This window comes from Triticum aestivum, chromosome 7D, assembly GCF_018294505.1.
Source record: "Triticum aestivum cultivar Chinese Spring chromosome 7D, IWGSC CS RefSeq v2.1, whole genome shotgun sequence".
NCBI lineage: Eukaryota > Viridiplantae > Streptophyta > Magnoliopsida > Poales > Poaceae > Triticum > Triticum aestivum.
The window spans coordinates 365,021,222-365,042,413 of record NC_057814.1 but is presented as its reverse complement, the minus strand read 5'-3'; the positions used below and the strand labels follow the sequence as shown (position 1 = coordinate 365,042,413).

At 47.5% G+C, this 21,192-nt stretch overlaps 2 protein-coding genes and 1 pseudogene across 3 annotated transcripts; 2 read left to right on the top strand and 1 right to left on the bottom strand.

The window, feature by feature from the left end:
- The first annotated feature begins 252 nt into the window (after positions 1-252).
- Positions 253-2,497, top strand: LOC123165651 (pentatricopeptide repeat-containing protein At4g22760-like; annotated as a pseudogene).
- A 2,636-nt stretch (positions 2,498-5,133) lies between these two features.
- Positions 5,134-7,697, top strand: LOC123165652 (pentatricopeptide repeat-containing protein At1g07590, mitochondrial). The gene is made up of 2 exons (XM_044583344.1): positions 5,134-5,658; positions 5,832-7,697. Exons 1-2 carry the CDS (start codon positions 5,368-5,370, stop codon positions 7,080-7,082), a joined length of 1,542 nt encoding a protein of 513 aa, XP_044439279.1. The 5' UTR covers positions 5,134-5,367; the 3' UTR covers positions 7,083-7,697.
- Positions 7,698-10,583: 2,886 nt separating this feature from the next.
- LOC123165676 (uncharacterized) lies at positions 10,584-12,833 on the bottom strand. Of its 2 annotated transcripts, XM_044583366.1 has the most exons (3): positions 12,437-12,833; positions 11,073-12,355; positions 10,584-11,000 (listed from the first exon to the last, which is right to left on the bottom strand). In XM_044583366.1, exons 2-3 carry the CDS (start codon positions 12,342-12,344, stop codon positions 10,887-10,889), a joined length of 1,386 nt encoding a protein of 461 aa, XP_044439301.1. In that variant the 5' UTR covers positions 12,345-12,355; positions 12,437-12,833; the 3' UTR covers positions 10,584-10,886. The 2 variants fall into 2 exon arrangements, with proteins under 2 accessions (XP_044439301.1, XP_044439300.1); XM_044583365.1 differs by having other exon boundaries at positions 10,584-12,355.
- Positions 12,834-21,192: the final 8,359 nt, after the last annotated feature.

The window sequence follows — 21,192 nt, the reverse complement described above, 5'->3', positions numbered from 1 at the left end:
AAAGAGGACAACAATGTTGGGATGTAATATTTGAACTTTTTTTAAATTTAAACTTGTGTTGCATGCGGCTATTTGAACGTCTGTATCCTTTGCATGTGGCTACTTGATCGTGCGGACATTAGAAAAAAATACTTGATCGTGCGGACTAAAAAAAACTAAAAGACCGGATGTATGCTGCTATGGTTGGATGTCATTCTCCCGCATCCTTGTTTATGGATTGGTCCCTCTATTCGTGGATGGGGAAAATTTACGGGTTAGGTTGGAGATGCCCTAATTGGTTTAGCCATCGGCTATGGTTGCGATCGACCAAAAAATTCCGATTTTGAGTTTTAGCTACTGATTATCTCTGTTACATGAAACCCCCCAAAACGGGCGCCGGTCATGTCTGCCCTCCCACCCCAGCTACCGGGAACGTGAGTCGCCGGAAAGCATAGGCGACGGTCCATGCCGAACCCTACCGCCGATCACGTCAACTCACCGTGGACACTGGCCATCCGCGCTGCCGCAGACCAGGGCCGCCCGCGCCGCGCCATTGCGCTCTACCTCTCGTCCTTCCGCTCCGGCGCCGCCCACCGCCCCTGCCCCTTCGCCCTCGCGACCGTCCTCAAGTCCGTCTCCCGCCTCCCCCCCCATACTGTGGCCACGGCTGCCGCTTCCTTCCACGCTCATCTTCTTCGCCTAGGCCTCCTCGCGCACCCGTACCCACACGCCGCGCTTGCCAATCTCTATTCCCGCGACCCCGTCGCTGCGCGCAGCCTGCTCGACGAAACGCCTCCCACGGGAGCACGGGCGCCGCATTCCCTACTCGTTTCCCGGAACTCACTGCTCGCCTCACTTCTCCGCTCCGGGGACCTATCTGCCGCGCGCACTCTGTTCGACCAGATGCCCGTGAGGGACGTTGTGTCCTGGAACTCCATGGTCGCGGGCCTCGCCAAGGCTGGTCGCCTCAGGCAGCGCCATCGAGCTCTTTGACCAGATGCCTGAGCGGAACGCCGCGTCCTGGAATGCCGTCATTTGTGGGCTCATCGCCCATGGCCACCTGACTCGAGCGAGGGAGATGTTCGAGCAGATGCCTGTCATGAGCAACATCTCCTGGATCACGATGATCTCCGGGTATGCCAAGGCTGGCGACGTTCAGGCTGCTGCTGGCCTGTTTGAACGGATGGAGAACAAGAATGATCTTTATGCGTGGAATGCGATGATTACATGCTATGCACAAAATGGCTGTGCGAGGGAGGCGATTGGAGTTTTCAACCGGATGCTCAAGCCTCATGTCTGTGTTCTGCCCAATGAGAAAACTTTCTCATCTGTCATATCCGCTTGCTCCCAGCTAGGGAACTTGAGGTTTGGGCTGTGGGTTCAGAGCTTCATGGGGTCTCTGGGAATTGAACTGGATGATCACTTGCGCACCGCCCTCGTGGATTTGTACACCAAGAGTGGGCGGATTGATAGCGCTTTTGATTTGTTCAAAGGCCTGAGGACAAGAGACGTGGTATCTTACAGTGCGATGATTGTGGGCTGCGGGATGAATGGCAAGTTAAACGAAGCTATAGGTTTATTCAAGGAGATGTCTGACGCAAATATTCGTCCTAATGCAGTGAGCTTTGTGGGATTGTTGTCTGCATACAACCATGCTGGGCTAGTGGAAGAAGCTCGAGCTTGTTTTGCTTTCATGTCAAGCAAATATAAGATTAGACCTTCAATGGAACACTACACCATCATGGTAGATCTCCTTGGGCGTAGCGGGAAGTTGGATGAAGCGTTTCAGCTGATCAGGCAGATGCCGATGCAACCACATGCTAGCGTTTGGGGTGCTTTGCTTCTTTCTTGCAGGTTGCATAACAATGTTAAGCTTGGGGAGGTCGTTGCTTCCAAGTGCTTTGAACAGGCGTCTGGAGAGAGTGGATATTACATACTGTTGGGGAACATATATGCACAAGCAAACAAATGGGACAAGCTTAAGAGGTTAAGGAAGACAATGAAGGAAAGAGGCTTGAGTAAGATGCCTGGGAGTAGTTGGGTGCTGGCTGAATAGATACATTTTACTGATCTTAGTCATTTTGATAAATTTGGTCAGTCGATAACTCAACCTATAACTCCTCAAATTTTAGGGTGATTGTTGGCTCCATTGCTCAGTTATTTACCATCTTTCCTGACTTCTCATGTAGGTTCAGGTAATACTGGATTCAATTGATTATTCTTGCTCTGGATTGGGCAGTTTGATGTGTTTATGTTGGTATCTGAGAAATTCCAATCATTACTAAGGAAGTACATTATGGTCTGTACCCATCACCTTTCACTCAATTCATGTATCTTCTTTAATATCCTTCACAGTTGTACACTAGCTATGTGACTTATGATTTAGATAGTTGAGACTAATGTTTGCGTCTGCATAAATAGCTGTTCATGACGAAGTCCATATTTCTCAAAAGTTGCTTTCTGGTATGTAGAAGAACAACTGTTGTCAAGGTATGGGCACATTGCCCTTCTATCAGAATTTTGTTGTCATGCAACATCTATGTATAAATTGTACGGTTAGGATTACAGGTCACAAGATATTTTCAATAAAAACAAATTAAAGATCACTTGTAAATGGATGAAATGGAATCTTGTGCGAGGCTTTCACCACTACTTAGCCTTCTTATAATGTCATTTACTCTCTCGTCACTCGTCAGGAGTGATTTCTGGAGAAGGTATTTGCATAATGCTGTAAGCTGCAACCATGACAGTGTCCTCTCCACTTATTCGTGCCAAAAGAGGTGCTTACCGGCAACAGCACCTGGCAAGTACATTGTTAGAGCATGTTACTGCTTTGGTCTAATATTTCCATTTCGGTCAAATTGTATACAATTAGTAATCAGCTCAAGGGCACTCACGAAGTGAAAAGCGGGCTGGCATTTTCTTGATCGACTCATGCGCTTTATTTTCAGGCACTGAGTTAAGGTACTCCCTCTGTTTTTGTTTACTCCGCATATTAGGTTTGTATAAAGACAAACTTTAAATGCTTTCAACAAGTTTGTAGAAAAATATATTAACATATACACCACCAAATCAATACCATTGGATTCATCATTGCATATATTTTCACATTATATAAATTTGTTACTGTAAATGTTCATATTGTTTTCTACAAACTTGGTCAAACTTTATAAAGTTTCACTTCAGTCAAAACTAGTATGCGGAGTAAATAAAAATGGAGGGAGTATGATTTTTGTAACTTATAACAGATTCTGAGTTTGTGAATGTGGAAAGCCCCAAGTGTGTACATAGTCTCGCTTAAATCCTTCTGAGTTCCCATGTCAGGACATACTTCCCAAAGACGGTTTTTGTTGTTGCAAAATTGTTTGTCGTAAGTCGAATTGCATATTTGTTTATGAAAATTTATTGCCTAGTAAACTTTTGCAGCTGTGTGTTCTTAGCGTATGGTTAGAAAAAAGGTTCAAAATGCATGCCACCCCTCGGCAAATTGTTCTCGCACTTTGGTTGACGTTACTTTTTAAAAAAAAACTACCAGCAATTGCTGGCCTTTTATATTATGAGGCAGGGAGCAGTATTTACATCACCTTTTGCACGGTCTTAAGGAATAAAGCTCAGAGAAAAGGAAGAGTGATAGGGCCTAGAAAACCCTAAAGAGCGGGGTGACACAATTTCACGTCGGGTCCCCAAAGGGGTGCAGCATGCATCTCGCTCCCGCCAGTCGCCAGGATTCCAGGGCTCGTCTGATGGCTTGAAGGATGGCCGGAGGCGCAGCGATCTTCTTCTGGAACACTCTGTGGTTGCGCTCGAGCCATAGCTCCCATGAGATGAGGATGGTGATAGACCTGATTCCTTTCTAATGCTCAGCTGGTGTGGCATTCAGGATATGGGACCAATACACCTCCGAGCGTTCACCTTCAGGCCAAGTGCTTGGGTCGAGGGCGGAGCAGCCCCACCAGCCTGCTGCCGTGCTCCAGACCTGCCGCGCCTCCGGGCAGGGCCATAGTAGATGAACAGAGGTTTCTAAGTTTCGAACACAGAGCGGGTAGAAATAGTCGTTGGTTGGTCGTTGGGCCACCCTCGTCGCTGCAGTCTGTCCGTGCACCACAGCCTGTCCAGCATCAGCAATCAGGTGAAGAACTTGCAGCGTGGTACTATCTGGCACATCCGGCTTTGACGATAGTATGACCAAAGAACAACACCTTAGAAGATGTTATTTATTTCTGGCCATTTTGTTGGTACAGGGTATTTAGTGTGAGTGAGATATGGTGTTATCTCTGATGGTGATATTTGCTTGGCCTATGAACTATGGTGACATATTCGATCAAATATTGCACTTGTTTGAAAATGTAATGGTTCAGCGCTTGAACTGTTTCGACCCTGTGTACTAATATTTCGAGATTGGACACCTTCGAATGTGCTGAGATTGCAAAGAAAACGAAAGAGCTTTATTGCCTTGGCGCAATAACATCACTGCATGGTTGTCAGTGTTTGTGTGGTACTCCCTCTGTTCTGATATAATCATATAGACATGCATGTTTACAAGATTGAACTTTGACAAACAATTACTCCAACCGTACGTGGAGTCGTGGACAGCGTGCTACAAAGTTGATATCATTATATTTGTATCCAAAAAATAAATAAATTATACTGTTATTTTTTTGTAGAAAGAAAAAACTTTTCATTTGTCTCAGTTTTGTAGTATGTGAACTGACCTACGTACAGGTAGTTAATCCAAGTTGAGATTTTCTCTGTTGACTGAGACGTAGAGAGACTACAATAAGGTCAACTAAGGAAAAAAATCCAACCGGTTTTACAAATTTATATCCATATAATAGTAGTTTTTTTTAACACAGTACTGACGCAAGCGCTCATACACACACGCATACACTCACCCCTATGAACGTACACACACACACCCTATCTTATGAGCATCTTCGAAAGACTGAGTCATTTTCTTTAGGAATAAATGCGAGCATCAGGATTTGAGCCCTGGTGAGCTGGAGATAACACAGTCTCTCTAACCATCCAACCACAGGTTGGTTCGCAGATATACTGGTTTTTGTTAGTAGGATTTTGTTAACAAATTAAGGGTAGAATCTCCAATTATCCTAAGAGCATCTTTAGTCATCATTTAAGCCCCCAAACACCAAGCGGCGCGTTTGTCTGTGCCCTTGAAGCCGCAGCCCCTCCCACGGCGAGTAGAGGCAACGCCCAGCACGAAGCACGGTTGGTTCAGACAGAACCTGCAAGCGGCCCCCGCGGAACCTCGATCTGTGCTCTGAGGCTCTGAGCAGTGCGGACGCTGTCCCTGCTGGCTGCTGCAGCTGTGACTGTTGGGAGGCGGAGGCGGAGTCGTGCGCGCCAGGTGTTCGACGAGGTGCCGCAACCATGTTAACGCCATTGCGCGTGTTGCTGCGGTGCCGTCGGCCGCCGATCCGCGCCGCCGCCACGTTCTTTACCAGCTCGGGAAGCGCACCCCTCGCGCCTCCTCCTGCGCCTGTGGAGACCGCTGATGAGTCGGAGCAGGAGGGGTCGCTGGCGCAACGGGTGGAGCGGGCGGCGTCGGCGTGCGCGGCCATTCGGGGGTGGATGGCCGCCGGCCGCGCTGTGCATCGCGGCCACATCTTCCACGCCATCAACCGCCTCCGACGCCGCCGCCTCCATCGCACCGGACTCCAGGTGCACCCCCTTTTCGTTTGTCTGTCTCGGACTCCTCGAGTCTTCCATTGTTATGCCGCTCGTCGGTGTGAAGATGCACAGAGGATCCGAGGGATTTTCCTTTTTACTAGTACTGTTTTTTAGTCTGTTATAAGGAAGTACAGTAACACTCCATTTCGTTTGTTCCCCTACAGGTCATGGAATGGGTGATCAGAGAGAGACCCTACAAGCTGAGTGAGCTTGATTACTCCTATCTCCTAGAGTTCACAGCTAAAGTTCATGGCATTTCTGAAGCCGAGAGCCTCTTCCTCCGTATACCTCAAGAATTCCGGAATGAGCTGCTCTACAATAACCTTGTAATGGCTTGTTTGGAGCAGGGCTTGATTAAGCTTTCATATGGTTACATGAGGAAGATGAGGGAACTGTCCCTGCCAATTTCGCCGTATGTATACAACCGCTTGATCATCCTCCATTCTTCTGAGGGGCGTAGGAAGACTATCTCCAAAATCCTCGCTCAGATGAAAGCCAGTAGAGTGACCCCCCACACCTCAACCTACAACATCTTGCTGAAAATACAGGCCAATGAGCACAATATTGATGGGGTGGCGAGGGTGTTCAGTGATATGAAAAGAGCAAAGATTGAGCCAAATGAGATCACTTATGGCATTCTAGCAATTTCACATGCTGTAGCAAGGCTATATACTGTTTCCCAGACATACATAGAAGCCATCAAGAATTCTATGACAGGTACTAACTGGTCTACACAGGAAATTCTTCTTATCTTGTATGGGTACCTTGGAAAGGAACATGAGCTAAAGATGACGTGGAAGCTCATGCAATGCCTTCCTCATATTCGATCCAAAAGCTTTACACTAGCAATTGAAGCATTTGGAAAGGTTAGCTGTGTTGAGCAGGCAGAAGAGATTTGGCGAGAGATCAAATCAACAAGGAAGCTAAAGCTTACAGAACAGTTCAATTCCATGTTATCAGTTTACTGCAGGCATGGCCTTGTGGATAAAGCAGCGGCCGTGTTCAAAGAAATGAGAGCAAGTGGTTGTCAACCAAATGCTATTACGTATCGTCACTTGGCATTGGGTTGCTTGAAAGCAGGTCTTGTGAAACAAGCTGTGAACACAATGGATATGGGAAAAAAGGAAGTTGTCACAAGGAAGGTGAAAAGTTCAACACCATGGTTGGAGACCACTCATTTATTGCTTGAAAATTTTGCAGAGATTGGTGACTTGGAAAATGCGAAGAAAGTTTTTGCAGAACTGAATGAATCAAAGTACTGTAGAAATTCCTTTGTGTATAATACCCTTCTAAAAGCTTATGTTAAAGCAAAAGTTTATGAGCCAGATTTTGTAAAGACGATGATTTTGAGAGATGCAATGCCTGACGCCGAGACACACAGCCTTCTGAGACTGATTGAACAGTACAAGACATGATACTGTCCATACAGTAACCAACTGCTGGGGCTTTGAAGGATTAGGATGAAAAGGAAACATCAGTGCTAAGTTGAGCCATTTCTTCTGCACACGATGCATTCAATCGTCATTTGACTGTGGAAGTGGTACATGAACATGTGCACAATCCAATTGATGAATGCACCTTCTTTGGTATCCAAGCAGGTTGTCCAAAACTTGCATGGCCAAAATATCGAAACTGGTGTTTCCTTGGTGTATGAGTTGCATAAAACAATCAGCTAGGTCAACGAGTCTTCGATAGAATGTAAAGTTTTTTTTTATTGCCATTTTGATTTTGTTTCTGTAAACATTGCAAGAGATCTGCATTTCACTTAAAACTAGACTAGAAGGGTCCAAGGGAAATTACACCAGTCGCTGGACAAACACTTCCAAGAAAAATTACAAACTCAGCATTTTTACAGTTACGGCGAGACTAGATAGACATGTTACATGTACTGAAGATATTGTACTACCCATAACAGTATTTGTAGCTCTCTATTGCTACGTTGTTCCCAGGTGCTGGTCACAAAATGAGCAATCATGTGCATATCCAGGAGCAGTCTGGCATTTTTGCAGAGGTTTGCACATGGACAAGGTTTGAGAAGCTGGTGAATTCCATAAGAGCAGCTCCAGCGGGCCGACCCAAACAGACAGCGATTTTGTCCGTTTGGGTCGGCCGTCCGCCCCGTTTTAGATTTGCCTCGGCAGTGCACCCAACGCGTCGACCCATATGTGCTGGCGTGGCCAGTTAGCCGCCCTATTTTAACAAATAGCTCATTTTTGCATTGCTTTTGCATTCAAACAGATAGTCAAATAACATAGTTTCAACCGAATAAAAGAGCATAGTTTTACAAGCCGAATAGAAGTAAAAATGTCTCACATAGTTTTGCAAGCCGAATAAAGAAGATACATCTATTGGTTGCCAACATGAGCCCACATATGCTCAACCAAATCATTTTGCAGTTGCACGTGAGTTTCCCAATCACGCATGTCATGATGAAATTGGGTGAACTGTTCAGATGTGAGTTGCCGCTCCTCCATGCTCAGGCACAACATTCTCATCCTGAAACTGAAACCCTTGATCGTACAAACGTCTCGGGCGCTCATCTTCTACGATCATATTGTGCATGATCACACAAGCAATCATCACCTCCCATAGTTTCAGCGTGCTTCAGGTATTAGCAGGATACCGAACGATGCCCCATCAAGATTGCAAAACACCAAAGGCACGCTCGACATCCTTCCTAGCACTTTCTTGCTCTTGGGCAAATCTTTTCCTTTTCTCTCCGACAGGGTTGGGGATTGTCTTGACAATAGTGGTCCACTGAGGATAGATACCGTCACTCAGGTAGTATCCTTTGTCGTAGTTGTGGTCGTTTATAATAAAGTTCACCTGTGGGCTGTTGCCTTCGGCAAGCCTAGCAAACACCGGCGAGCGCTGAAGCACGTTGATATCATTGTGTGATCCGGCCATGTCAAAAAAAGAGTGCCAGATCCAGAGATCTTGAGACGCTACGGCCTCTAGTATGACAGTGCAAGCCCTGACATGGCCCTTATACTACCATTACCAAGCAGAAGGGCAGTTCTTCCACTCCCAGTTCATACAGTCTATGCTGCCAAGCATCCCTGGGAAGCCCCTGCTGGCATTCATCACCAACAAACGGGTTGTATCTTCAGGAGTCGGCTCTCTCAAGTACTCAGGGCCAAACACAGCAATAACAACCTTGTAGAACTTGTACAGGGACTCTAGGCATGTAGACTCGCTCATACGGACGTATTCGTCGATGAGATCACCGGGCACTCCGTATGCAAGCATTCGGATGGCGGCAGTGCATTTCTGATAAGAGGAGAAACCAATCTTTCCAACGGCATCCTCTTTGCACTCCAAATAATCATCGTAGCTGACCATCCCCTCTCTAATAGGGTTGAAAAGATGCCTACTCATACGGAAACGGCGGCGGAATTTCTGATGTTTGAACAACGGATTTGTTGTATCAAAGTAGTCCTTCCAAAGAAGGAGATGCCCGCTCTCTCGGTTGCGATTCAACGCCGGAAGGTGGCCCGGAATGGAGCCCCGGAACAACGGCCGCTGGCTATTGAGGTGGTGATGGACCAACACGGCAACCAATATCTCCTCCTCATCGGCCGACGAATCGTCGGAGTCGCAAAGGAAATTGTGAAAAAAGAACTCGTCGGCGGAGTCCCTTTTTAACCTTCACGCACGGTCGAACGGCTTGCGGGCGTCGAGGAAGGAGACGGCCGGCGAAGGGAGTCGCGACGCGCATGGACCAGCTAGCTGCCCTGCCGGCGTCCGACAAGCAGGCCGGCGTCCGACGAGCGTGCCAGTGAGGATCTGGCCGGGGCGGCGAGGCGGCTTCTTGGTCGCGACTGTGTCGGGGGGGGGGGGGGGGGAAGCAGTCGGTTCCCCGGCGGCAAGACGGCGGTGGCAGGCAACGTGGGAGGTGGCGACGTTGCTGAGCGGATGTTGCGGCGCCGGCAGCTGGCAGAGTCATCGGAAAGAATGGACGGCGGCATCGGCGACGAAGGAGGCGGGCGAGGGTTGCTGTTGGATGGGGGGAGGCCAATGTGCCACCGACCAGCAGGCCCGGGGGAAGGAGAAGGCGAGCGCGTGCGCGTCCGTCTCGTGTCCGCGCCGACGCAAATCCGGCTCAAAAATAGGCCAGGAATGGGTCGCCCGTGGACGAAAAGCGGACGCGCGTCCGTTTGGGTCAGCGCGTTGGGCCGACTTTTGTGTCCGCGCCGACCCAAACGAACACCGTTGGGCCGACTTTTATGTCGGCGCCGACCCAAACGGACACCAACGGACGAAATGGGTCGCCCCGTTGGAGTTGCCCTAAACTCTTTTGACGCTGACCCATCCAACCATCTTGATCTCCAGAACTGCCAATGGTGATACTTTTGGACCTCGCGAAATATCTGTGATATACTCTAGTGTTTCCTGTTGTTCGGTGTAATCAGATGACAATCCTGAAATGTAAATAGCAAATGTTCATCCGTTCAAACAAATTTGGTCATCTTCTCGTTCTTTTTTTTTCTCAGAGGGAGACTGGTTCTTGATATGCAGGGGCAGACAATGCCCCACGAGATGTTCGACTAAAACTGGACAGCTAGTTGCTTGTTTGGGACAGAAGTAGAGTACTGCTGCATTTCCAACCATTGACAACCTATTTGTGTAATATCCACTTTATACAATGTCAAAACAGCTGGCTGCGGTGGCAAATCCAGAAGAACTCTTCATGTTCTGCAGGAGCTTAAAGGAAAAATATCTTCATCTTTTTTCGCAGTGACTTATACTAATATACTGCAAATTACATTGGACTATCATTTCAGATCATGATAAAAACAAAAAGATTTATTCAAGATCTGGATGCCAATCTTTCTGGACACTAGATCAAGTCATTAAGACAAGAGGAAACCTTAAAATAGAAAAGAATGGTGCATTTATTGCTACATTCATCAGTCTTGACGGTACAAAAACTATTAGCTGAGGAAATTAACTATCTTCAAATTTAGGCATACACAGTACAGAGATAACAATTAACAATTCACTGAAAAACAAACAGATGCAATATCAGGGAAATTTATCCCCACATACATGCTAATAATTCCTTTTCCATGAAAAAGGTATACATGAGCAAAGCAATAGCATATACATTCCTACCTTATAATCTTGACTATGTTTTTGGAGCTTGACATCATGACATGGTACAGACAAAGTATGATCTATATATGTTTTATTGGAGAAAATGGCAGCACCACTTTTACCTACTGCTGCTGCCTCCTCCTTGTTCTTCTTGTGGTTGTGGACTCCGAAGGTCTGGATCTCCTACTTTGGGCTGCCTGTCCCACTATAACAGCCAGGGTGCTAGAAGTCGATGCCTGCTCCATGGATGACGACTGCTGAGTAACTGCGGGTGCAGCATTAACAGAATTAGAAGACGGCAATCGGACCTGATTGCCACTCTCAGGGGCCGCGTTGCTTGCACGCAGCATTATTGGGGAGGGTGAAACAAGACTGTGTCTTTGCTGTCTCCGTACCCTAGCCCTTGACCGGGCTGCGGGAAGTACAGTCACCTCAACCCCGCCTGCAGGTGGAGCTGCCTGGCCTCTCACTATATCCTGGTTTTCTATCAACCGTCTCACCATGCTTGCAATGCCTCTTGGGTCTGGCATTTGCAGTTGCTGCCTCAAGCTCTCACTCCTGTTTGCGCGTGGTCTGGGAGGAACATCATTGCTGGAGGCGTCCCATTCACCGCCTCCTCTTCCATATATTGGTGTGACATTTACTTCGAGCACCTCTCCCTTGCAGACAGGGCACTCAGAGTGGGCTGAATGTCCATGGAGCCACTGGTACAAGCATGGCCAGCAGAAGAGGTGGCCGCACGGTGTAACCACGGGCTCTTTAGCCGCTTCAAGGCAGATATTGCACTCGAAACTGGAGTTGCACCCACAGTTCCCGTCCTTCTTGACGGCACCTGTTCCTGTCATCTTGCCATCACCATCGAGCTTCTGCCGCCTTGATGCGTCTAGAGAGCTGTGAGACCGCTGGATGGCTTGCGCCAGTCTTTCTGCTTCTGGGCTGGTCGCCCGCTGGTTGCGGTTCACTGACCCTGGCCGCACAATGCGGTGTTGTTCACTCACCTGGATCAACCTCTGCAGGCGGAGCTCAGGCGTCATGTCTTCAATTGCATTCGCAGCCCCCATAGATTGACTCATCACCCTCGTGCTCACCATCTCTGCTCCGGCTGCAGGAGCCACCAGAATAGGGTGAGAAAGCCTTTCCACCCACTCAAGGCGAACCCCTTCCAGCCCAGGAAGAGACAATGGCGCTGGCGGCGGTGGTGATACATTGGCATCATGTGAGGGCGTGTCGCGCACCACAGCCGGTTCACCAGCATCAAGAGCCTCTTCACTGTCCGTACTGAGGCCATCAAGCCAATCAAAGAGCATCGGATCTATCAGCGATAGCTCCGGCGTGGAGAGCGCATTGGACGGCGAGTATACAACGGGCAGTGGCGGCATCTCCTCTGGTGCCGGTAATACTGCAGGCTCATCTGTTCTTGGAGATTCCGGAACCGGAATGGCCGAGTTGGGCGGCGGCGGGCGATCCATAGCTACGCCCAGCCGACCTGGAGGCCGCGGCAATGGAGGGAGGCCCAGGTACAGGTTTAGATCCATCCGCCTCCTGTTCCCGCTTCCCTCCGCGGCCTCCTCCCCCGCCATCAAGGGCGGATCTAAATGGTGAGCCAGGTGTTAGAAGCTGTGAAGGTGAGCGGCGGGAATTGATTAATCGCTTCACGAAAACAAGGTCATACCTCGAAACCCAAAGGCTGCGGACGGGGTGCAGATAGCAGGAACGCGGATGTCGAGACGAGACGAGGAAGAACTGCGACGGCGATGGCGGCGAGGCGCGTAAGACGATGGTCAGGACGAACAGAAAAGAGGTTGGGAGAGTCGGGCGAGGGCTTTTGTCCACGGACGGCGAGCAGTTCTTGCGGCGCGAAATTGCTTGCTCCGTGTCCGGGAGCTTGCGGCGATCAGTGGGAGGGTGGATTTCGGCAGGGAGTCGATTGGATTTGGGGAGGAATCGGGCCGGGATTTGGGGCTGCTGGAGTGGATCGAACCGAGAAGAACGACGAACAGGGGGAGGGGAGGGGAGGTTTTATTTTTCGGCTTTTCTCGCCCTCTTCCCTTCTTCTCCCGCTGTCTTCCCTCAACAAACTCGGCTGGAAGCCATTTTTTATAGCACAATTGCATTTATTTTTGGTGGACAAGATTTGGAAGATTTTAATTGTATGTAAATTATGGATCTCCTCTTCATAAATACCCATGAATTATTACAAATTTACCCTTAAAACAAAAAAATCAATAATCCCCTCAAAACATTTTAGACCGTCGGTATATGTGTGGCTTGATTGATCGCAAATCATACGCTCCACTCTTTTCCAAAAAAAATATAAGATCTATATAGGAAACCTTTTAAAGTTTCACCAAGTACATGAAAATAGATTATTATTTATAATAATAAATGAATACCGTATTTCATAGAAGCTCTATGGATTGATATAATATTACAGCTATTGGTATTTTTTATAAACTTGATAATAATTAATTGTTTTACATAGGACAAAATATATAGCAAATAGCATTATACTCTGAGAAGAAGAAATATAAACATCAACAATAACAATCTAAAATATGGTCAAGAAATAAATGTCGCAATCGTTGATCGGGCTCGTCGACAGCCATGTGCGAGTGGTGCGATTGCACTGGGCCTCAAAATCGTGGTGCCTCGAAAAACCTGAGAAATCAGTTCCCGGTCCATGAGAAAACCAGGAAAAATGTCCATCTCAACTTGGGGCAGGCCGAACGGAGGGCAACAACCCAAGGCGCACAACTCACTAGAGGCCGCCCTGTAAACTCCTTAAAGAACTGAATTAGGCCACAAAGCCCATAACAGGCACACAACATGTTTTCCAGTAGGATTTTTACGGGACGGCTCACAACCACGCCACCTCTCGTTCCCATTCTCTTGGCCTTTGCCCAAACAACACATACATTATGCACTTTTCCTCATTTGTTCATCTGCGAGTTACCCCACGCGTTGCCCCAAGGAACCTGGATCTACATGCCTGCGCGCTTTATCCACATCATGCTCTCATGTCTGTGCGATCTGCCATACTGACAACTCTATGATGGGTTGAACCATAGAATCTCAATTAGTCACATGCATTTGCGATTTGCTGATCAACCTTAACAATCTAACACCTGCCAAATGCCAGGCGCAATCGATCGTCATCGACATGCAGTCGAGCATCGGAGCACGGTGCACTTTTTACTTGTACCCAACGTTGACCTGACTTGCATTTGTATAGGGCCCCTACACATGAGTTAATGACCAAGGTCCCTTGCAGGCTCGCACCCTTCGTCCCTAATTTTGTATGGTTGTCCAATGATTGAATTCTAAAGAAAGTGAGACATAACACATGCAATTCAACATATTTTTGTATGAAATTTTTAATATTAGAGCCCCAAGTTGTATTTTAGACCGAGGCCACAAATTTCTATTGACGACCCTGCCGTTGATGGGCGTCTAGTGGTAAACTATTGAATTTTTTAAATACAATTTTATTATATGAAACTTTTTAGCAAAATGTAACTTTGAACCATCCCATAAAAAGGCTTCCAGCCAAGCATCTTGGGGCAAAACACAGGGTAAAACAAAATCTATGATGAACAATGCACATTTCTGGTTTTATCGCCACTCTCTTCATGTTCTTTCATTATTCTCTCATGAAAATTGGTTGGAGCCATTGCATAACGTATTATATATATATATGTATTCATTTATTATAAAGATTTGCAAGATTATATTGTATCAAAAATACTAATATTTTCATAAATGGTTGTGACATCTTCCCGTATTTATTCACAATATCTCATATTGCTAGCATTTATTATTACAAGGAGTGGTTTCTTGCGTAAATAACATATCCATAATAATAAATGACAATGATATGAAAGATTGAGAAATGTTATAGGAAGCGATAAACCGTGAAAGCTTTAGAGTATTAAACAATCAAGTATTTTTGATAGTGTTAAATCATCCAAAGCTTCTATCACGACCTAGTCCTGAGAGGGGCCCCGAATCTCTGCGCTTTCTATGTTGATCCCTGGATCAATAGCTAACACGCACAGTCGTCAATGAAATCCATGAATACATCACATGTCATAGTATTACATCCTCGATCCAGTGCTTTACAATGCAAACCAGCTTAGCTCATGGCTAGCTTATAATACAATCATGCAGCAGAGATAATATTCTAGTCTTGTGGCGTCCATCCACTCACAGGGAAGAGTGGAGTATAGTGCCGTAATCCTACTTCGTATCTTTCCTTCGATACGGTAAACATGTGATACACCTCCAATGTATCCATAACTAATGAAGTATTCATGCCATGTTTACAATATTTTTATATAGTTTTGGTGCACTTTTATATTGTTTTTATGGACTAACATATTAATCCAGTGCCCAATGTCAGTTCTTGTTTTTTGCATGTTTTTTGTTTCGCAGAAAAAACATATCAAACGAAGTCCAAACATGATGAAAATTTATGATTTTTTTATGGAATATATGTGATTTTTGGGAGAAAGAATCAACGCAAGACGGTGCCTGAGGGCCCCACAAGGCAACAGGGCGCATCCATATGTCTTCTGGACACCTTGTAGGTCGGTTGGAGACCTTCTTTCATCGCAAGAAAGATAATTTCCGGATAAAAATCCCCTCAAAATTGCAGCCCAGACGGAGTTACGGATCTCCAGAAACACAAGAAACGGCGAAGGGCTTTGAAAAGAGTCGCGAAAAACAGAAGACAACAGAGAGATCCAATCTAGGGGATAGCTCCCTCTCTCCCCGAAGGGCTAAGGAAGAAGAAGGAGGAGGGGCCCATTATCCCTCTCCTCCGGTGGCAACGAGACGCCGCCAGGGACATCTCCTCCATCACCATCACCACCAACTTCTCCTCGGTTCTCATGGTGATGTGTGAGTAGTTCACCCCGGGGCTGAGAGTATGTACTAGTAGTTATGTGTTTGATCTCTCTCTCTCTCATGATCTTGATAGGGCACGATCTTAATGTACCATGAGCTTTGTTAATATAGTTGGATCATATGGTGTTCTTCCCTCTCTATCTTGTTGTGATAAATTGAGTCTTACTCTTTGAGGTTTCATTGTTATCGAATTGAATATTTCGGGTTTGAGATCACTTGATGTATGTCTTGCATGTGGATACCCATGGTGACAATGGGTATTCTACTGAGTCACTTGATATATGTTTTAGTAATCAACTTGCGGATTCCCGTGGTGATATTGGGGTAATCTAGGCATATGTGATGCCCCCGATCCAATCGTACACTAATCATACATGCAAACGTGTACGATCAAGATCAGGGACTCACGGGAAGAAATCACAACACAACTCTAAAATAAAATAAGTCATACAAGCATCATAATACAAGCCAGGGGCCTCTAGGGCTCGAATACAAGTGTTCGATCATAGACGAGTCAACGGAAGCAACAATATCTGAGTACAGACATAAGTTAAACAAGTTGCCATAAAATGGCTAGCACAAACTGGGATACAGATCGAAAGAGGCGCAGGCCTCCTGCCTGGGATCCTCCTAAACTACTCCTGGTCGTCGTCGGCAGCTTGCACGTAGTAGTAGGCACCCTCGGTGTAGTAGGGGTCGTCGTCGACGGTGGTGTCTTGCTCCTGGGCTCCAACATCTGGCTGTGACGTCCGAGAAGAAGAGGAAAAGGGGAAAAGAGAGGGCAAAGCAACCGTGAGTACTCATCCAAAGTACTCGCAAGCAAGGATCTACAATACATATGCATGGGTATCTGTGTAAAGGGGCAATATCGATGGACTGAACTGCATAATGCCAGAATAAGAGGGGGATAACTAGTCCTGTCGAAGACTACGCTTCTGCCAGCCTCTATCTTGACCAAGTATCATCGCATAGCATAATCCTACCCGGCGATCCTCTCCACGTCGTCCTGTGAGAGAGCGATCACCGGGGTGTATCTGGCACTTGAAAGGGTGTGTTTTATTAAATATCCGGTTCTAGTTGTCATAAGGTCAAGGTACAACTCCGGGTCGTCCTTTTACCAAGGGACACGGCTATTCGAATAGATAAACTTCCCTGCAGGGGTGCACCACATTGCCCAACACGCTTATTCCCTCTGGCCGGACACACTTTCCTGGGTCATGCTCGACCTCGGAAGATCAACACGTCGCAGCCCCACTTAGACTCAACAGAGAGGTCAGCAAGCCGGTCTAATCCTAAGCGCGCAGGGGTCTGGGCCCATCGCCCATTACACTCCTGCACGTTGCGAGGGCGGCCGGAAGCAGACCTAGCCCCCTTAATACAAGCACAGGCTTACGGTACAATCCGGCGTGCGCCGCTCCGTCGCTTACATGAAAAGAGCTTCGGCTGATACCACGACGTCGAGTGCCCATAACTGTTCCTGCGTAGTTGGTTAGTGCGTATAGGCTCGTAGCCAGACTCAGATCAAATACCAAGATCTCGTTAAGCGTGTTAATTGATGTATCCGCGGACGACGACCAGGGGCCAGGCCCACCTCTCACCTAGGTGGTCTCAACCTGCCATGTCACTCCACCACAAAGTAACAGTTGAGGCCGTCGGGAACCCAGGACCACCACTACCGGAATGGAACCACCTGTCCTTTCAGCCCCCACATCGGAATCACTTGCGGGTACTCTACGAGCCAAGCCGACTTTAGTCACCACATGTATCATATATTATGTATACAAGTATATATACGTGATCACCTCCAGAGTGATCACGGCCTGATAGTATAGCATGGCAGACGGACAAGAATGTAGGGCCACTGAAGGAATACAAGCATCCTATACTAAGCATTTAGGATTGCAGATAAGGGTAACAACTGTAGCAACAATGACAGGCTATGCAGCAGAATAGGATTAACCAAAAGCAGTAACATGCTACACTACTCTAATGCAAGCAGTAGAGAAAAGGAATATGCGATATCTGGTGATCAAGGGGGGAGGGGCTTGCCTGGTTGCTCTAGCAAGAAGGAGGGGTCGTCAACACCGTAGTCGTACTGGGTAGCAGCGGCGTCGGTCTCGGTCTCTAACGAGAGAAGAGGGGGAAGAAACAATAAATATAATGCAAACATAAGCATGACAATGCATGACATGACAATGAGCGGTGCTAGGTGTGCCCTAACGCGGCAGTAGGTGATACTGGCAAAGGGGGGAACATCCGGGAAAGTATTCCCGGTGTTTCGCGTTTTCGCACAGACGGACCGAAAGGGAAAGTTGCATGTTTGCTATGCTAGGGGCGTGTGGCGGATGAACGGACTTCATAGTCGGATTCGTCTCATCGTTCTGAGCAACTTTCATATACAAAGTATTTTCATCCGACTTATAGATTATTTTATATGATTTTTCAAAGTTTTTAAACATTTTCTAAAATTCCTAGAATTAAATTAATTCAAAAATAAATTAAACACTAAAAGCTATGGGTACACAGAAGTGTACCCAGAGATATGCATGTGTGGCTGACAAGGGGGCCCAGTTGACTGGGTCAACTGCCCAGTCGGCAGAGGCTTACTGGTGGGGCCAGGGGGGCTGAGTCAGCAGCCCAGTCAGCAGTCAACAATTTGACTGTTGACTAGTCAAATCTAACCAATAGGTCCCATTTTCAGTGACTGTTATACATAAAACAGGTTTAATTAATCTGGTTAAATAGCTAGGGGCCCACTTGTCATTCCCTGTTAGCATAACTAAATTAGTTAGTTACTTTAATTAATTAAGTGGGCCCATAGGTCAGTGTCACATGGGTGGATTAGGGAGGTTAGCTTAGGCCTAACCACCGTGGTTAGCGCCGAGACCCACAGGGAGTGGCCCAACCGGCCGGTTTAAACAGCGCACGCGACGGCGACGAGGCCCGACGCGGCGGCGGTGGTCGGAATATGGCCTCCGGCGACCCTTTGGACTGCGGAGCGGCTCGTTTGAACTGGAGGAGCAGCGCGTGTGCAACGACGGCCTAGGTTCGAGCGGGGGGGGGGGGGTGGACTACAACGGCGATAGCGACGGCGTGCAGCGGTGCTCGGAGATGTCGGGCGCGGCGGGACGCGCGTGCGATGGCCACGGCCAGGGGGTGCGCCCCGGCGCGGGCATGCATGTGCGCGGCCGGTGGTGGTGAGCACGAGCGCCCAGCGAGCTCTTGACGCGGTGGTGCGGCGAACTTCGGCGACGGAGAAACGCGACGGAGAATCAGAAAGGGGGAACAAGGGGATCGAGTGGGAGCCTCACATCGAGCGGCAGGGGAGGTCCGTGAGCCCGGGGGAGGCCGTGGCGGGTCGGAGAGGTGGACGATGAGGCGCGGACCGTCGGTGATGAGGCGGTCGGGCAGGGGCGACGACGGGAGGAGCAGAGGGGCAGGCTCGGACATCAGGGGACGGAGGTAGGCCGGATCCGCGACGGGGCCTCCGGGATCCATCCATCTCCGGCGACGAGGCGGCTTAGCGCGGTATGGACGCGGAGAACCAGGCGGCGACCATGGCAGGAGCTCCAGCACGGCGGTGTTGCAAGGACAACGAGGCGGAGGCGGCGATTAGGGCTTGCCGACGGCGCGACCGGAGCGGCCTGAGGTGGTGGCGAAGGGCAAGGAAGAGCTCGGACGCGAGGCATGGCAGGTTCGCGCGCGAGGTCTCCTCCTATGGGTGGCGGCGAGCGTGGGGGTCGAGAGGGAGTTGGGGTTCGAGCTGAGGGGAGTGGACCGATCGGGAGGAGTGGGTAGTGGGGGTGTGCAGTTAGGGTTACGAGGGAGTGGGGGGTTAGGTAGGCCCTAGGCTGGGCCAGCCTGGTGGGCAGCGAGCTTGGCCTGTTGGCCCAGTGGCGGGGGTTTGCTTCTTCTTCTTCTTTCTTTATCTTTTGTTTTGTTTTTTCTATTCTGTTTTCTTTTAATTTTGATTTTATTTTAACTCTATTAAACCATATAATTAGCACCTAAATTAGTGTTGTAACTTAAGCCTCTGTCGTAAAAAGTTTGACTTCCAAATAAAATAGTTTAATGTTTTATCAATTATAAAAGCATTTATTTAATCGCCTAAGCCACTGTGTTAATTACTTTTGAGCATTTAAACATGTTTTAAAAATGTGGTTTCTCCACCATTATTACTAATGAATTATTTGACACATTTAAAGCATTTAAGTTTTAATGTTTGAAACTTTTATTGTTTGACTTAAATTCAAATTTGAATTTGAATCGGTTTTGAACTAAAGCGAGATTAACAACTGTAACCGTGGTGACATGGCATCATTAACGGGATTACTGTAGCCTAATTATCCGGGCGTCAGAATTCTCCTCCACTGCAAGAAATCTCATCCCGAGATTTAAGAGGTAGTGAAAGGGGGAAGGTTTGGCAACGAATCTAGCGGGTCTTCTCATTCTGGCTTGCTCTTCTCGAAGAGGCCGATCAATACATTGATGTCTTTATTTCTCTGCTTCAGGTCATCATGATGAAGTTGTCATCCTTTCTTCGGGAACTCCATCGTACTTACGAAGGAATAAAGGGTGGGCATTCCGGGAGAACAGACCTCTGCAAGGTCGACTATCTGGTCCATAACATCGAGGAAGGTGGCGGAAGTAACTCTCGAATTGAAACTTAAGAAAATATCGAGAGCAAAGTAAGGAGGTATCATGGGAAGTTTCGAGTGGGCAGGCAATCGTTCGATGCCTGAAACAGGGCGTGAAAGGGGTTCAAAGCAATGGGAATAAGTATTGTGTCTGATACCAGAATTGATGATCTCTCGGAAGGTGGCTCATGAATTACATACAAGGCCACGCGCGAGGAACAACCTTGGGAACAAGGGGTACAAGAGAGTCAGGTTTCGATCCTGTGGAACTATGGGTTATGGGTCCACCATGTGGGTTAAAAGTAGGAGGAGCGATGACATCTTACACGCTCATGATAGCAAGGCATGTCAGAGGGTAGCATGTCAGTTATGTCGGCAACAACGTCAGTACCAAGGGTGAGGGACGAAGAGAACTATTTTCCTGCTCGTTGAAACGAGGCAGACCAATAGGCAAAGTTCTCGTCCATCGGTGGTTACCGGAATGTCATCAACAAAAGTAACAGGGTCTTACTGACAGAGTGGTACAATGAGGTGTTTACATAAGCAGGGAAATGTTACTGCTTGTATAATATAGATCACAAGAAGGTTTAAACAAACCAATGGAAAGGAAAAGTGATTATCAGGTTTAAATAGAACAATGGAAAGGAAAATGTGCATACACACAAATTTCGAGGGTATATCCTTCCCAAGGACAAGCGGAGCATGATATCCATGACAGGATAGAAAGTAGAAAAACCATTTAGGTAAGGGGGGAGGAATCTCATGATATTACCCATACAACGGTGTTAGGATAAATGATAAAGAAAATTTAGCATTGTGCTTCAAATGTTCTTATTGAAAATCGGAGTACCACAGACATGCTTCGAGATAGCATTGACATGGTCAT

What these genes read in the sequence shown, in the direction of transcription:
- LOC123165652 (XM_044583344.1), top strand. Translation starts at nt 5,368, where the DNA reads ATGTTAACGCCATTGCGCGTGTTGCTGCGGTGCCGTCGGCCGCCGATC. An exon ending in TCCATCGCACCGGACTCCAG is followed by an intron (nt 5,659 to 5,831) that starts GTGCACCCCCTT and finishes GTTCCCCTACAG; the next exon opens with GTCATGGAATGGGTGATCAG.
- LOC123165676 (XM_044583365.1), bottom strand. Translation starts at nt 12,344, where the DNA reads ATGGCGGGGGAGGAGGCCGCGGAGGGAAGCGGGAACAGGAGGCGGATG.